At 43.5% G+C, this 17,514-nt stretch overlaps 1 protein-coding gene across 1 annotated transcript in view; it reads right to left on the bottom strand.

The window, feature by feature from the left end:
* The window catches only part of Cyfip1 (cytoplasmic FMR1 interacting protein 1), a 92,851-nt gene that overhangs the window by 41,999 nt on the left and 33,338 nt on the right, over positions 1 to 17,514 (bottom strand). Inside the window, 8 exon segments of the mRNA XM_042277176.2 lie at positions 1,951 to 2,076; positions 2,914 to 3,036; positions 7,044 to 7,161; positions 8,653 to 8,744; positions 13,222 to 13,326; positions 14,371 to 14,499; positions 14,592 to 14,688; positions 17,210 to 17,391. Coding sequence (XP_042133110.1) covers positions 1,951 to 2,076; positions 2,914 to 3,036; positions 7,044 to 7,161; positions 8,653 to 8,744; positions 13,222 to 13,326; positions 14,371 to 14,499; positions 14,592 to 14,688; positions 17,210 to 17,391 — 972 coding nt within the window.

Raw genomic sequence — 17,514 nt, 5'->3', positions numbered from 1 at the left:
CAATACCCCACTCTCATCTAGGGACAGGTCATCCAGACAAAAACTAAACAGAGAAATGCTGAGCTAACAGACATTATAAACTAAATGGACTTCACAGATATCTACAGAACATTTCACTCAAACACAAAAGAATATGCCCTCTACCCTGCAGCTCTATTAATGGAACGTAATATCTTAAATCCTGACAAGCAATTGATCTTCAGCAATCAACAAGGTGCCAAAACTGTCCAATGGGGAAAGATTACCCTTTCATTAAACACTGGGACAGCTGGATATTCTCATGCAAAAGAAAAAAGTTGGGGTCTTTTATAGTAAGAGCTACATCAACAAGCTTGGTATGATCACACCCTCGTATATTAAGGACTGTGGCTGGAAAGACGGCTCAGTAGGTAAAAAGCACATGGAGGTCCTTGCAGAGGACGCTGCATTTCCAGTGCCCATGTCGAGTGGCTCACAACCACCTGTAACTGCAGCGTCGAGGGATCCAAAGACTTCTTCAGGATACACAGACAACCCCCTACAAACACTTGGCATTCACTCACACAGACATGTACGCAGAAATAAAAATAAAAAAAGTAAGGGTAGTTTTAACAGTAATACCTAAAAAGGGAATCAGTATCTAGAATATATAAAGAACTCTTGCAACTCAATAAATAAATTTTAAAAACAGGCAAAGAATCTGAATAAAGATATTTCTCCAAAGAATGTATACCAATAGCCAATAAGAACAAAAACAAAGAGAAGGCTAGAAACTAAGCTGACACACCATCTGTGGATTCTGTGGCTGGTGTAAGTAGAAAACTCCTCTTTGCAAAAAAATAAATAAATAAATAAAAATCTATGAATACTTTATTGCAATTAATGAGCTCAGACATGTCAGTAGACAGAAAGAAAAATACTTAAAATTTACAATTTAAATAGTTATTTGGAAACATTAAAACTGTACCAGCTATAAGAGCCAACATCTAGAAATAAAACAAAAAAATTATCTAGAATTTCCAGAGATATATGATAGACATTAAAAAAAATCATAACAAATGGAGAGATAGATATATGACATACTAGAGAGAGAGAGAGAGAGAGAGAGAGAGAGAGAGAGAGAGAGAGAGAGAGAGAGAGAGAGAGGTACATTAGAATTTTATCAACTCTCTCTAAAATCATCTTGAGATTTACATATATCCTGACGGGAAATTGCAATGTCTTTCACTGTGAGATACAAAAGGCTTATTCTAAATGTATACGGTGGGCTGGTAAGCTGTCTCAGGGGGTAAAAGTGCTTGCAGTGCGGGCCTGATGACCTGAGCTCGATCCCAGAATGTGGCAAACATAAAACCTGCATGCACGCACACACGCACATAGGCATGCACGCGCACATACACCAATCATAAAACTAGAATCAAGAAATTTTGTCCATTTAAAAGGCCCAGGAGAAAAAAGAACTTAAAAAAGGAAGGAAGGAAGAAAGAAAGGGAGGGAGGGAGGGAGGGAGGGAGGGAGGAAGGAAGGAAGGAAGGAAGGAAGGAAGGAAGGAAGGAAGGAAGGAAGGAAGGAAGGAAGGAAGGAAGGAAGGAAGGAAGGAAGGAAGGAAGGTCAAGATTGTTGAGTAACAGACAAGTGAGGGTCAAGAATTAGTAGCCATTATGAGTAGGAAACAACCAGAGCCTGCCATATGGCTCTCCTCTCAGGGGGCAGAAACCAAATCCCAATTTATCACCTGTCTTTCCACTTCCAATAAACTGTTCTCTACTCACAGGCACTCATAGATGGGCTGGCAACACATACCTAAGCAACTAACAGTCTCTCTGTCTCTCTCTCTCTCTCTCTCTCTCTCTCTCAGAGGCACTGGGCTGCCTACCATACAAGCAGAAGCATCAGTTTCTTCATGTTTTCCCATTGCCTTTGAAAGGCAGCAATATAGCTTCACAGGGAACAGGGAGCAGGTATTCTCACCTCCACCAGGGCAAACTTCTCCTCAGTGGTGTAGTTGTATCGCGTGGCACGTTCATACTCCTCAGCATTGTCGGGGCAGTCCTTATTGGAGTACTTGTCAGTCGGATGGACAAGTTTCCAGGAATACTGATGCAGTCAAAAAGAGGAAAGACATTCCACACTGAAAGCAAAATACTTGATTTTGGACTCACAAGACCATGGCTAAGGCCACCAAGAGGTGACCTTAAACATATACTGCCTTCTCAAAGTCTCTGTCTCTGTCTCTCTCTGTCACTGTCACACACACACACACACACACACACACACACAATTATCTCCAAAAACAGCACTCAGTCATACAAGCCAGGCTTTAGAACGAACCCAAGCAAAATATCCAAATTGTTGTATGCTGATAAGCAAAACTTTAGGCAACTTATTTGTGTTTAAAATGAAAATCTGCCTTTCAAATGACCATGTAGGCTTCCAAATAGGTACTTTTTATCTGACCAAAATAAACTTTTAATGCAGAAAAATATATGCAATTTACAGTTATTTAAATCTGTATATGCTACCAGAAACTTTCTACTAAACCTTAAAGACACTAATGGCTACAACTCCGAAGAGTAAAACAGAGGTCAAAACGGAAGAATGAGGGCTGGTGGGAGGGTGAAGACACTTGCCGTCCAGCCTGATGACCCGAATTTGACCACTGGTAAAGAGTCTGGCCATTGCAAGTTGTCCTCTAACCCCCACCGTGTGCCCTGGCACGCTCTCCTCCCTGCCTCAAATAAAGAAACAGGTGTAGAAGAATAGACCTGATGATGATCGCAACGCCACACTTTAGATTTACATCCGCAAAGATGAGGCCCTTTATGTGACACGGCCGAGTTCTGGAGGAACAGCACTTCTCACCAACCAGGGGTGGCTGCACATTTAGTGACTCAGATTTCCAAATACACGGGGGCGAAGGAACGCTGTGCCTACCACTTCCATCACGTGTGCGCTCCACTGGGACAGAAGCTGGAGGCCCTGCAGAGCCAGGTCGAAGAGCTTCCGGTACTCAGCGTCTGTCTTCTGGGCCTCCTGCCGGCCAGACCCGGTGACCACCTAGGGCACACAGGCAAAGGCATGAATAGAAAACCCTCCTTACTCACTGCTGTGGAACACAGCTCCCTGGGTATGACGCCACCCTAGCCCTCCTGGACTCTAGAGCTCGTGCAGGGGACCTATTAACATTCAAGAGGGCTGTGTGAAGAGGTCGCCGGAGGCCCTGCTTCTCCCCTCAGGTGTGTAAGCAGTTAGTGGTTGCAGGTTCGGTGGTATGTAACTATCGGTAAACCAGCCACGTTCCTGCAAGTAACCCCAATTAAACTCATTAGGTCACGAACTGGACTTGGATAGAGTGGTTTCTTTGGTCTGCCATTAGTGCACTAACTGGGGTGAATAGACATTTGTTCCTCTCCCCTGGACAAGCTCACGTAGCATCCAGAAATAGATGCTACTTGAGGGATCGATTTCAAAGTCACATATGCAAAAAAAACGCAAAATGAGCAGGGTCTGCTCCACAGCTCAGACTGACTTGAAGTCACCGCCAGTCTTCATCTACTTCCTCAGCACCGGGGTTACAAGTCTGCACCACTTTCAAGTCTTGTTCTTGTTCGGGTTTTTTTTTTTTTTTTTTTTTTGGTTGTTATTTGTCTTGTTTTGATTGCACAGTGTCGGGGATGGGCCTCACACAGGCTGACAAACACTCCAGTGCTGGGCTATAAGCTCAGCCCCCTGAATGTGCAAAAGACATGTCCAACTGCCAATCAATCCACGAAAAGATGCTCAACAGCATTAGTCAGAGGACAGCTGCAATGCAAGCCTGCCGAGACGAGGCTGCGCTCTGGTCTAAGTTACTTCACAATGTTAGAAACTGGTTTCTCAGGCTGGGCCTTACCCTCATGAACTTCATTTTGCAAGCAGCATTTGACGCTACTCTGAGTGCAAACATAGTAACAGGCTGAGTCAGGCTCTTGGAAGGCAGAGAAGTCTGTACAGCCCTGCCTACAAGGAACACACGGATAAATAACTGATACCTAAGAGTAAAAAGGATGTCATCCCATAAACTTACCAAAGTCAATGAAAATCATTTTAATACGTGGGTAGATCAAAATCATACAGGAAAAGCAGGTCTGAGAACGTATCTGACCACACCAGACCAAGGAAAGAGTTTAGTTCCCTCACTTAGATCCCATAAAGAGATGAACATGGATACAAAATGACACCATAGGAACAAGCCACCTAGACCGTCACCTAACCACCCAGTCTGTGTGTCAAGAAAGCCCAAATTTCCCAGGGCTTCAGCTCAGCGTGGTCCCCATGGTTGACACAGTCTATTCATCCACCAATCCATTTATCTGGCCACCTGAATGAACTGCAACCTCTTCATGAATCTGGACCTTCCTGCCCTCTGCTGCTACATCCTCCTTGGTCCTGATCCTTGCTTTTACAGCTTGACTCAACCCAGAGGCTTAGTTCAAACCTGTGACCCAGCAGCATAAGTGCCTGCAGCAGACCTCACACAGGGTTCAGCCTCTGACCCCAAAAGGAGAGCCCTTTGCATTTCTATCAGCCTAGGCTTGCCTCCAAATTGGCTTCCTTTCTTAAAATTACTTGAACTCACTGGGTGGTGCACGCCTTTAATCCCAGCACTCCAGAGGCAGAGACAGGTTGATCTCAGTGAGTTTGAGGCCAGCCTGGTCTACAGAGGGAGATCCAGGACAGGCACCAAATCTACACAGAGAAACCCTGTTTCAAGAAAAAAACATTACTTGACCTCTGCTGCAGCCTCTTTGACCCTTTGTAGCCATTCTGTAACCTATGCGTACACATATATAGAGATATAGTGACCACATTTGTAATGTGTGGTCTGGGAGTTAATATAAGCAAATTAAGATCAGAATAGAAGAATCTCCCTTTGCCTCAGCTATCAAGACATTGCAACTTCACAGCAAAATGCTTTTAATAAAATTAACAATCTGTGAATGTATCATTAATCAATAAATTCTAATATTGAAGAAAGATACAAACATGTTCATCTATGCCCCTGACAGCATACTCATGGCAAAACCACAACCAGAAATCACTTCAGATTCACTACAACAGTCAGGATCAAAAATAAAAAGATGGGTATGGTGGTGCATGCAGTAATCCCAACACTCAAAAGGCTGAGGGTTCAATGGCTACCCTGGGCTATGTGTGAGACCCAAAAACCTTCAAAATAATCCCCCAAACAGACATTAATCAGAGGTGATGAGCATGCAGAGAAATCAGAACCCTTATATACACTACTGACAGGAATGTAAAATGGCACATCTGTCAGTTCCTCAGTGTTGGTCTTTGGAGCAAATGTCATGACTCACAATTCCACTCTAAGTCTCTTCTCTGAAAGGAATGAAAAACTGTTTTCTTACACAAAAACTCATACATACACTTTTCTAGAGCATTCTTATAACCCAAACATCAACTAGTGATAAAACAAAGCGTGGCATGCCCATCTGACAGAATATTATTTTGTTACAGAATAAAGAATTGATGTACACTACACTAGAGAAAACCACTGGCAACAGTATGTGAAAAAGAAGGTAGCTGTAAGAGACCATTATATATTGTACGGTTCACTTACATGAAATGCTCCAAATATGCAAATCCAGAGACACAAATTAGATTGTCGGAGAAAGGGGAGAACTACTGATGGGCATGGAATTTCCCTGGGATAATAAGAATGGTAAAAATGGACTGCGTGAGGGCTGCATAGCTCATCAGATGCATGAGCATCTTTCAGTTGTGGAATGTCAATAACTGAATTGTACTATAAGTGGAGTTATCTCCACAAATCTCTTCTTCCTAACTCAACTCTCTAGGCTTACGATTCCCAGACAGCCCCTGCTAAGGAACTAGGAGTTAAACAGACCCCTGAGAGGCCAATAAAGGTACCACAGACAGATAACAAAGGTGACAAACCCTGCTTTGTCCCCACCTTCCTAACTTGAGACCAAGACAGCAGGGAGACAAGGGTCTGACAGGCTTTCTCCTCCAGGAGCACCCCTTACAGGCAGACCAGGTCAACAAGTCCAAGGCTAGACCAGAACACATTTACCCAAAGTTGTGGGTCTATCAGCTTCTCTTCCTTTGTTTAAACTGACTAACCCTAAATAGAGGAAGAAGATTCCCCCCAGTCTAGCACACCAAGAACCCTTAAAATCTGTACCCCTTGAAGTGAAACCAACTCCAGAGTCCCTCCTCTGCTTTGCAGGGAATCTTTCCATGTGCCTTGCTATGGTGTGTGTGTGTGTGTGTGTGTGTGTGTGTGTGTGTGTGTGTCCATCTTTAATAAGTGTTTTCCATTGACTGATTATGTCTGAGATTTCCCCTGATGCTGCCTGCTGCGCTTGATTTTTCTCCGACTTTTAATTCTTTAACTGACAGAGAAAGTGAACCCAATCCAGACCCGCAGAGGATTCCCTGTACTGACCTGGAGGCTCCAGTTACCTTAGGCCTTGGGACTGATTTCCCTTCTAGACATGACAAGGCCTGCAGATCAGAAAACCTCTCCTTTCCCTGAACAGTCTCCCTCTCCATCCAGTTTCTACTGCTTCACCCTCTCCTTAGTTTCTCTTTTGGAATCCCTACCATGGTTTCTTTTTCCTTTTTCACCCTCGTCTGCCCCTGCCCCTTTTCCCCTCCCTCCCTCTCACCCCATCCCCCTTTTCACAGGGGCTGACACTCACCAATCACATACACGCTAGGCAAGTGTTCTTCTACCAGCCCCGGCCCTATCAGTAATTTCCTGATGCAAGGTTCTGTGTTATACGGCTTAGCAGATACAGACAAGGCTAGGCTGCACTGATGCATCAATTAAGAGGGTTCTGTTTGTTTAAGTGTTTAGGTTTGGGATTGAGGATCTTCCCCTATTCAGGTTTTGGTCAATTTAAAGAAATGAGTTTGAAAAAAAAATCTGACATTTTAAAAAGCAATTAATGTTAACATTGGAGTGCAAATGAATAAGAGCAACACTCGAGTGCCTGCATGGCTCTGGGTGCGGCCTGGATGGTGCAGCAGCTGGGTACCTCACTGTTGCTGTAGCGTGCCAGCTCAGAGATGAAACGCATGTGGTCTTCACGGATCTGGATCATCTGCTCACAGATGTTGTACTGCGGGCTGCTGCTTGAGGATGTGCAGGTCCACCTGGCATGGAGAGAAAGCCCTGGATGACTCGAGGCACCAGCACAGTGCCCAGGTACAGCATTAACTGCAGCATGGGAAGACACTGTTTGTGGTGCTAGGAACATTCAATGAATTTTACATTCTTTTTAAAGGAATTGTTTAAAAAAAACAAAATAAGGAATATGTGACAGACACCATCTGAGGCCTAGAAGACCTGAAGGATGTACTACATAGCTTTCACTAGGAGAGGTCTGCTGACCCCCTAAGGGAGAAATGTAATGTCTACCTCGCAGCTGAGTGGTAAATACAGGTTGGTTATGGGTATGAGCACTCAACAAATCAATGGGCTATGTAGAATGTATAATAAGGATGATTGTATGCATATAGTAGGTTGTAATGATAAGCTACAGAACCTTCACAGTTGAAATTACTCTGCATAAAGACAGAGTTCTTCAGGATTTGTAGGCCACAGTGCCTCTGCCACAGCTGTTACAGTCATCTTTTTTTTTAAAAAAAAAACTGTTTCCATTAAACAGCATTTAAGACCAGTTTCAGCTCTAGGGACCTTACAAAAATAGGCCTAGATTGGTTTAGCCCTCAGGTGACAATTTTGCAAACTCTGCTAATATACATGCATATCCCTGTTCCTCTCCAGGGTTGGCTGACAGATACCTCTGTTAATATACATGCATATCCCTGCTCCTCTCCAGGGTTGGCTGACACACACCTCTGCTAATATACATACATATCCCTGCTCCTCTCCAGGGTTGGCTGACAGACACCTCTGCTAATATACATGCATATCCCTGCTCCTCTCCAGGGTTGGCTGACAGACACCTCTGTTAACATACATGCATATCCCTGCTCCTCCCCAGGGTTGGCTGACAGACACCTCTGCTAATATACATGCATATCCCTGCTCCTCTCCAGGGTTGGCTGACAGACACCTCTGTTAACATACATGCATATCCCTGCTCCTCTCCAGGGTTGGCTGACAGACACCTCTGCTAATATACATGCATATCCCTGCTCCTCTCCAGGGTTGGCTGACAGACACCTCTGCTAATATACATGCATATCCCTGATCCTCCCCAGGGTTGGCTGACAGGCACCTCTGTTAACATACATGCATATCCCTGATCCTCTCCAGGGTTGGCTGACAGGCATGTTTCACCACACCACTGGGTCGAGGAAAACTATTTTCATATTTCTATATTCTCAACCAACACTGTGTGGCAGAAATCTTTAGAATGATAAAAACACTTTAAGGCTGTGCTGTCCAACATGCTAGTTACTGGCCACTGAACATTCAAAATGTGGTTTGCTTTACTAAGGAAACGAAAATGTGTAGTGCTTTCATCAATGAATTTAAACACGAACAGCCACATCTGGGACACTGGTTTCCACCCGTGTGAGAATGTCAAGGTATTACTGTAGATGAGGAAATGTACACTATGGAGGTGCCCAGAGGGCTGGCAAGAAGCTCTAGCAGGCAGCTGATGCTCTTCCTACCGAGACTTGTTCTCCTCGTAGTGAGCGCTGGTCTTGATGTATCTCGCCAGTTCTATTTGCATGTCTCCAAAAAGTGGAACCACCTGCAGCTGCTGCATTCACACAATGAAAAGAGAGAATATTACATTGCATATCCAGTCACCAAATGAATAACCACAAGGAAAATGACTAATGCTAACTATTAGTGTGGGTTAAACACAGCTGTAAATCACTCAGTATGTAAATATCTTCTTGGAAAAGAACAAAATACAATCTAGGAAACAACACAGAGAAGTATGTTTAAAGATTTAACCTCCCTTGTTGCTACAACCACAGCTGCATTTCTATATACTAATAACAAACACTTAGAAGATGAGAATTCATAAGAAAACAGTTTAGAATAGATCCAGATACTCATGAACAAAAGATGTGTTAAGACCTCAAAGCAAAAATCCTATCCTTAAAATTCTAGAGAAGACTCACAGTAAATGGAACAACAGATCATGTTCATGTAGTAGAAGGCCCAAAAGTTTTTTTTTAAATTCTTTTTGTATGAACTGATATGACTGTTCCATGGTATGGTTAAGGGGAAGCTTTTCACTGTAGACACAAGAGAGAGAACAGCCAGAGGCATCTGGAAGAGTCAGCGCTGAGAGAGAAAGAAGCAGACTGAACATGGCCAGCAGACTGGGCCGAGAGGGGCTATCTGTGAGACAGAGGGAGAATAGCAGGAGATAGAGAATAGAGAAAACACAGTGAGATGCAGGAGCAGAGCAGAGAGGAACAGAGAGGGAGGAAGAGAGGTAGAATAAAAGAGAGAGTGGGCTTGAACATATCAAAAACAGGGGTATTACAAGCAGAACGAGGGGGAAGAGAAGCCCAAGAGCCGGAGGGAGTTTAGTGTGGGGAGGAGGTGAGAGGAGCTAGGATGCTATAGACCGGACTTGGACAGGAGTAACAGGGACCTGTGATACAGGCTGGTGTGCTGACAGGCACCACAGGCAGCCAACTGTCCCTTCTGCCTTTTGGGATTTGGGGAAATGGAGTTTCCTTTGGACCTGACAGTTTTCATTAAGTTTAATTCTTTGTCATTGTTGCTAGGGATCAAAATCCAGGATCATGTGTGTGTTAAGCAAGCACTCCACTACCAAGCTACACTTCCAGCCCAGAGCTACATTTATGGAGCCCAGATCAATATGTCAGTAGGAAGATGCTTTTGTTTGTAAACCGGAATACCAATTCTAAACTCTTATCTTGAAAAGCGAATGCTGGCTAAGATTATCTTTAAGAAGAAAACTGGAAGAGATCCTCTTCTGGGTAAGCATACCTGGCAGAAAGCTGTAGCTTGAAAGTCAGTGTGGTGGTCTGAATGAAAATGGCCCCATAGATTCATAGGGAGTGGCATTATTGGAGATGTGGCCTTGTTGGAATAGGTGTGGCCTTGTTGGAGAACTGTGTCACTGGGTAGGCTTTGCAGCTTAAGCTAGGCCTAGTGGCTCATGTCTGCCTGCACACCACCACGCTTCCCACCATGACAACAATGGACTAAAACTCTGAACTGTAAGCCATCCCTAATTAAATGTTTTCCTTTATAACAGTTGCTGTGGGGGCTGGAGAGGTGGCTCAGAGGTTAAGAGCACTGGCTGCTCTTCCAGAGGACCTGGGTTTAATTCCCAGCACCCACATGGCAGCTCACAACTATCTGTAACTCCAATTCCAGGGGCTCTGATGCCTTCACACAGATCTACCCACAGGCAAAACACCAATGCATATAAAATACAAATAAATAAATCATTAAAAAAAAAAGAGTTGCTGTGGTCTTGGTGTCCCTTCACAGCAACAGAAACCCTAACTAAAACAGAAGGTATGACCCTGCATCAAGGAAGGAAGCCAGAATACAGGACAGAGACCTAGGGAAGACCCACAAACTGATTTGTGTGTTCCTTTTTGTTAATACTAGTTCATGTTTAATGCTCTTTTCAGATCCCTTGTCTACCTACTCCCCTAAATGCAAAGGTCTTATCCCATGACCTCTATTTAAGCTTCATGCCAGTCAAATATCTACTGACTCAACTTCCTGTTTGTGGGGACATGGACTGTGGATTTTTATAACAATAATAACTTGATTTATTATTTAATTATATTACTTATATTAATCAATTTATTATTTAAATAATAACATTATTATTATTATTATTATTATTATTATTATTATTATTATTATGAGAGAGAGAGAGAGCTGCACACTCCACAGCAATCATGTAGAAGCCAAAGGAGAACCGAGTCAGTTCTCTCCCTCTACCTTGTTGCATCCTGGTCTCTTTCTGTTTCTCCTTGTCTTAGTTACTTCTCTGTTGCTATGATAAAAAGCCAATAACTGAGGCTTTGAGGAACCTTTCTCATTCAAATAACCATAGCGCTGTTCTACATACTCCAGGTTAACTGGCTTGTGGGCTTCTAGGTAATTCTATCTCCACTTTCCCATCTTGCTATAGGAGTGGTGGGATTACAGATGCACACCACCACATCTGGCTTTTTGTGTGGGTTTTGGGGACCAAACCCAGGTCACAGAGCTTATATAGAAGATGCTTTTTAACTTGCTAAGCCATCTCCCCAGCCCTGGATGGTGGATCTTACTTGAGCCCTCTGCATCAGTATCCTCCTAGACCAGGGGTGGGTACCAATGCAGTTACTAAGCAGCTCAGTCCTCAGATTCTCTCTCCAGCCAGGCATATGGAGTTTCAAGCTTGGGTCTTAACCAATGCTGCTTGGATTATAAGGACCAAACTGCCTCCTGGAAGCCTGCTGTCAATATTAATTGCCTGGATTAGAAAGATCAGACATTCTTGTGGAAAATCTAGGTTTAACATGCCAGGCAAAATATCTAGTTTTAACCAGGCATTGACTAAAAAAAAAGATGAGGTGACTCTCAGATTCCTCAAAGCTCCACAAACCTCAGAAGGAAGTATCTAGGGTCTCAGAGGGGCCAGAGAGCCAACTAGAAGTGTCCAGAGCAACCTGCTTCAGTTGATTAGCTTGAACTATTTAGGAGGCCCCCAGGCAGTGGGACCGGACCTTTTCCTTGGTGCATGAGCTGGCTTTTTGGAACCTAGGGTCTATGCTGAGACATTTTGCTCAGCCTTGGTGTAGGGAGGAGGGGACTGGACCTGCCTCAACTGAATCTACCAGGCTGAGCTGACTCCCCAGGGTGGACCTTGTCTTGGAGGAGGTAGGAATGGGGGGTGGATTGGGGGGAAGGCTGGGGGGGTGGGAGGAGGGAGGACAGGGGAATCCATGGCTGATATGTAAAATTAAATTAATTATAAAATAAAATTTAAAAAATTTGCTAATCATAAAAAAAGATGCTATTGTTTTATGCCTTTTCTGGTTTGCAAAGTGATTAATCAAAACCCTCTAAACCAGATGCAACCACATACCACTTAAAAAAAAAATCAAGTAATGATCCAATGTCTTAACCAATTATTGGTTGAATCTTAGGAATGGACAATATCTCAGGCTTATTCATATTGCATAATTAAGTGGCAGCTGTCACTGAAAAAACTATTCAGAGATGTATGAATCACGTAACTGATTGTCCTAGATGCACTACTTTATTTAAAAAATAAGGTTCATGGTGAGAAAAGGGAGTCCCTGTCCCTTTTATACACCACATACTTGTATAAAAACTTAAAAAGGAAATTAACTTTTAAAGTTAATGCATAGCTTAAAAGAAAATCTGTGTGTGCCTAATATACATTACACATCTACAGTTTCTTTATTAGTGCTAGACTTCAAAACCATGACCTCCTGTTACTGTGTGCAACCTCGAACTCCGTCTCTGTACCAGCTCTTCTGTAATTAAACCGGTAATAATTATATGGAAAATTCAGAGCAACTGACTACTGAGCTGCACTGAAATTTCCTACTGAAAGGCCTCTAGCCAAGAATGAGAGGAGAAGCAAAGGGACTAACGTATCTGTATTCAGTTACTACGACGGCTGGCAGTAAGGAGACCCTGGACAAAGGCACAGGAGCACGTTGAAGCTGAGCTAGACCATTGTTCTTCGTGTTTCTAGGTGTTACTGAACAACATACAGGCGTAAACCTTTGTATTCCTGGAAATACAATATTCCTGAAAGACATATTTCATTCTACTAAAATGGTTCTAACACAAAATAAGATAAAAATAAGCAAGCCTCCCCCCTCCTTCTCCCCCGGATTCCAGAGAGACACTTTTCACAAACAGAAGGTTGGGTACATGCAGCCAGATGCGAAAGAGAAGAAATCATATGATGCCATTTCTACACTCTTCAATGCAGGCAAAAACCAAGGCAAGGAGAAGAGAGAAAGCAGCCACCTTTTCAGTCTCAGAACTCCCTCTTATCTTCTTACATCCTGGTATGTATCACAATCACAGATTCACTTGGCAGAAATTCAATGAGTATATCAATAAATACATTTATTATCGATGCCCAGATCTAAGCAAAAATCTTCGCCAAAAAACTTTTTTATATGTATAAATTCACATGTATATATGTTTTCATATACAAACGTATATAAACACACACACACACACACATCAAAACTCACCTTAAAGTATTTGTCTATTTTGGATAAATTGATTCTTTTCTTGGCATCTAGTTTGTAGATGTTACTAACACTCCCATCCATGAGGTACAGACCAAATCCCATGACCTGAAAAGCCACAAAACGGTGCAACATTACACTTGGACTCTGAATTTACACAGGTGCACACTGACAAGCTGGTGAACTTGGCAATCACAAATCACTCTCCCTTTTAATGGTGCTATGAAATAAAGAGCTATCCTTTCGGATAAAACCCTTTCCTTGAATATGTCATCTCTGTGGCTACGCCAGCTTTCTCCCTAGACACTCAAGTGCCAATGCCTGCTGAGCAGAGTACAGCGAAGCACTAACTGTGGGCAACTGCACAAGAGAATTAGAAGACGGCTCCTCAATAATGTCATCGGGTCCATTGGAGAACAACTTCATGCACACTAAATCCAGGTGCTTGAAGCAGTCCCTAGAGCATCATGAACAAGGGTGGGCAAATGTACAATCAAGAATACGTGTGTGTTAAGCTGTATATTTTTTTAAGGTTTTGTTGTGATTGAATACCTGCTATTCCCAGTCTGGTGCTTTGGATGCATTTCTTCTTCTTCTTCTTCACAGAAATCAGTTACAAAGGATAATTTGATTTCCAGGCTAACTTACTAAGAGACAAAGGAGCATTGACTAGCGTAACCTGAGTAGCACTGCACTATCCAATACACAACCACGCATAACCACTAAACTTCACTTTGATTGCGTAAAACACAAATTCAATCTGGCAACAGTCATGTGCATATCCCCAGTGTACCCTGGGAACATGACCAAGGGCTCCTGTGTCAGCACAGTCATAGTCATGACATTTCTACTGTCATGGACGTCCCCATCACCTTGTGGTACTCTCTGACAAGGATGTGTCACAAGCTGGGACAGCAGGCACACTCAGCAGACAGTGCCTCAGACCAACTGTGCAGAGGTGGCGAACAGAGCAAAGGGAAAAGGCTGTGCGCACAGTCAAGAGACACGACCCACACACAGGACAGCCTGAGAATAAGAAAAGGCTGGCAAAGGACTAGATTAAGTACAGCCTTTTGTGCTGCTGTGCGTTATCCCTGAGAAAGGTTGTCATCCCTTACACACACACACACACACACACACACACACACGTACTTTGAGTAGCATGTGTTTTTCACTGGGCGTCAAGTACATTCTGTTTTCATAGTAATCCACACACAGATTCACGATGTCTGCCAACAGTTCTTCATAGCCAGAAATGACCTCAAGCTGTTGCTGCAGAGACTGAAACACAAGAGGAAGATATAAGCTACTGCCCGCTCCAGCCTCACCAGCAACACAGGCCATCAATGATGTGCGGAGAACACGGGCCTTACTTGTGTGATCTTGTTGTGGTTGGCCAGGAACATGGACAAATTCTGTGACTCCTGGATGGACTGTGGATCTGCCATCTTACGTAAAAACTGAGCAGCCCTAGAAAGAAAAGTCAATTCTAAAACATATCTACAAATTGATTTAAAGGACAGGGAGTCTTGGTTGGGGAGCGGGGTGGGGAGAGAATCAGGATTCCTCTCCTCTATCTGAAGTTATTTACACAAATGTGTATTGTAGATGCTGGTTATGGTTTCAGCCTCTTGCAGCATCTCTGACCTTGACTTTAAGGGCGGTGGTTTTCAATCTGTGGGTCGTGACCCCTTTGGGGGTCAAAAAAACCCTTTCACAGGGGTGGCATATCAGATATCCTGTATATCAGATATTTACATTACAATGCATAACAGTAGCAAAATTGCAGTTATGAAGTAGCAATGAAAATAACTTCATGGTTGGGGGTCACCACAGCATGAGGAACTGTATTTAGGGTCATCAGCATGAAGAAGGCTGAGCATCACTGCTCTAGGGGAACCCTTTGACAACTTAAATGCAGCTTATACTGCTCCAAAGACCTCCTGTGTTCTACTGTCCACTGACTTCATCAACAGGTGTCTATACTCTGGCCTCTCCTATACACAGGTAAATGCCCGCTTTTATTTATGGGTCTATACCCTGGTCTCTCCTATACACAGGTAAATGCCCGCTTTTATTTATGGGTCAAAGGACCCCTAGTCTCCCTGTCAGAGAAGAGCCTGCATATCCTGACTCCCGAAGCCCTGAAATGCACTGCTAAGGATCTTTCCAAAAACCCTCTCGGGCCACCACAATTCCCAAGGAGTGCCTCTCCCCATTTATGCTGCCTCAGTCCACTATTAGCACTGTAACCTCCCAGAGTCCTAGATCTGCCACCTATTCAGCTGCACAAGGGAAGGCAAACAAGAGACCTTATACAGTAAAGTCCTTGAAGGCACATGTTGAGTCTATGCGGAGTGGAGTGAGGAACCTTTACACGTAATAGAAACTGCCAATTGAATCTATCTATGCAACCCAGAATCTTAAACATTCAAATTTCCACAAGGAAACATCATATCCACACTAAATTCACTTCCTTTCTTCCTCATGAACAGCCTGAAATGACAATGTTTCAGGCTGTGGCCATGTAACCAAGAGGTAGGCCATAAGATACCATGCAAGACTGTCAGGAACTTGAACATTTATTGCTAAAAAAAGAAAAAAGAGTACAACTTTAAATTCTTCCCTCCCTGTCAACCAGAATGGAAATGGTGGGTAGATCTCAAGCAGCCACACGGCACTATGAGCAACATGTGATATCTGCAGAACTCCCTAATTAGAATATAAACAATTTAAAAATTAATAAAAATATTTTGAGCCGGGCAGTGGTGGTGCACACCTTTAATCCCAGCACTTGGGAGGCAGAGCCAGACAGATCTCTGAGTTTGAGGCCAGCCTGGTCTACGAAGGGAGTTCCAGCACAGCCAGAGCTAAACACAGAGAAACCCTGTCTCGAAAAACAAAACAAAACTTAAAAAAAATTTGAAAACTTGTATACAGTAAAATCATATCACTGATACAGTAACACTATCTTTTCAATGTGTTCACCTTCTTGATTCCAACAGATGCTAGGGTAGAAGACATGGCAACCACGGAAGGAAGGGATTAAGGACACCGTTTTCAATTTCAGTCAAGTGTGTGGATTATTTTTGCATTTTACTTAGAATATGAATAGAAAAGCTATCATCTGGGCACAAAAGAAATGAGTGTCAATGAGAGAGACAGAGACAGACAGAAGGACTATGAGAATGAAGGGTGTGTGCTTGCTAATCTTATTGTCAACTTGACTACATCTGGAATCAAGTAAAACCCAAGCAGCTGGGTATGCTTACGAAGGATTTTCTTGATTGATCATTTGCCGTGGGAAGACCCAGCCTAAACCTGGATCATTTAAGGTCAGAAGACCTACCCTAAACCTGGAATTGAGGTATGTAATCATAGCAACAGCAAAGCCTGATTAATACATCCCTGATGGCCTCTTTCTAGGCTGGTCCTCTGCCCTCAGAAAAGGAAAGTTACTATAGGAAAGAGCTGTCTAGAGGACCTGAAATGATATGACCCTAAGGTACCTCCCAATAGCACATGGGCCAAGTTTGTACAAGCTTATGTCTGCAATGAAGTGCCAGGGTCGTTCAACACACAAATGACAGGCAAGGGTGATGACAATCTTGAGGACTGTAGCTCAGCATCTTGGATGAAAAACCCACTTTCCCTAGAGGAAGATGTTCCCTGGGCCAACCACCTATGCACTGTAAACAGAGATGGATGTGTGTATTTATCGTCTCAAGGTTACTAAACACACAGATTTCACCATAACCATTTGAGGCTCACCATAAAGCCCCAAGATGTGTAAAACCAGAGACCCTTAAACTGTCAGCAACCCCGTGCACCTTATTCTCAGTAGCCAGTACTCACAGTCCCAAGACTGATGAGCAGCTGCTATCAGCAGAAGCAATGATTTTAGCACACAGGAGATATGCACCTGCTACTTGCAAGGCTGAGACAGGACCTCTCTAGGTAGACCTACTGCATGCTGCAGGTCCGAGCTCACCTCTTATATGCTGAGTGGTCATTCTTCACACTGCACTTCATGTTCTTCAGCTCATCCAACACGGCAAACATGTTGATAAATTTGCCCAATGTGATCAAGTAGGCTTCAGACACGAAATCCTTTCTCCTCTCAGCATGGCACAAGCGTCTCACTTCCCCACAGAAACGCTCGATGGCATTTCTCTGAGCACAGAAACGGGAAGGCAGAAGGGCCCTCGTCAGCAGCTTATCAGATCTTCGTTCAAGCTTCAAGGACGGTCCCTCACCCACTGTTTCTCACTGAGGCTCTAGGATCACCTTCCACCT

This window comes from Peromyscus maniculatus, chromosome 1, assembly GCF_049852395.1.
Source record: "Peromyscus maniculatus bairdii isolate BWxNUB_F1_BW_parent chromosome 1, HU_Pman_BW_mat_3.1, whole genome shotgun sequence".
NCBI classification, from domain to species: Eukaryota; Metazoa; Chordata; class Mammalia; order Rodentia; family Cricetidae; genus Peromyscus; species Peromyscus maniculatus.
Note: the sequence above shows the minus strand (reverse complement) of the source record. Positions and strands in the feature narration are given on the sequence as shown.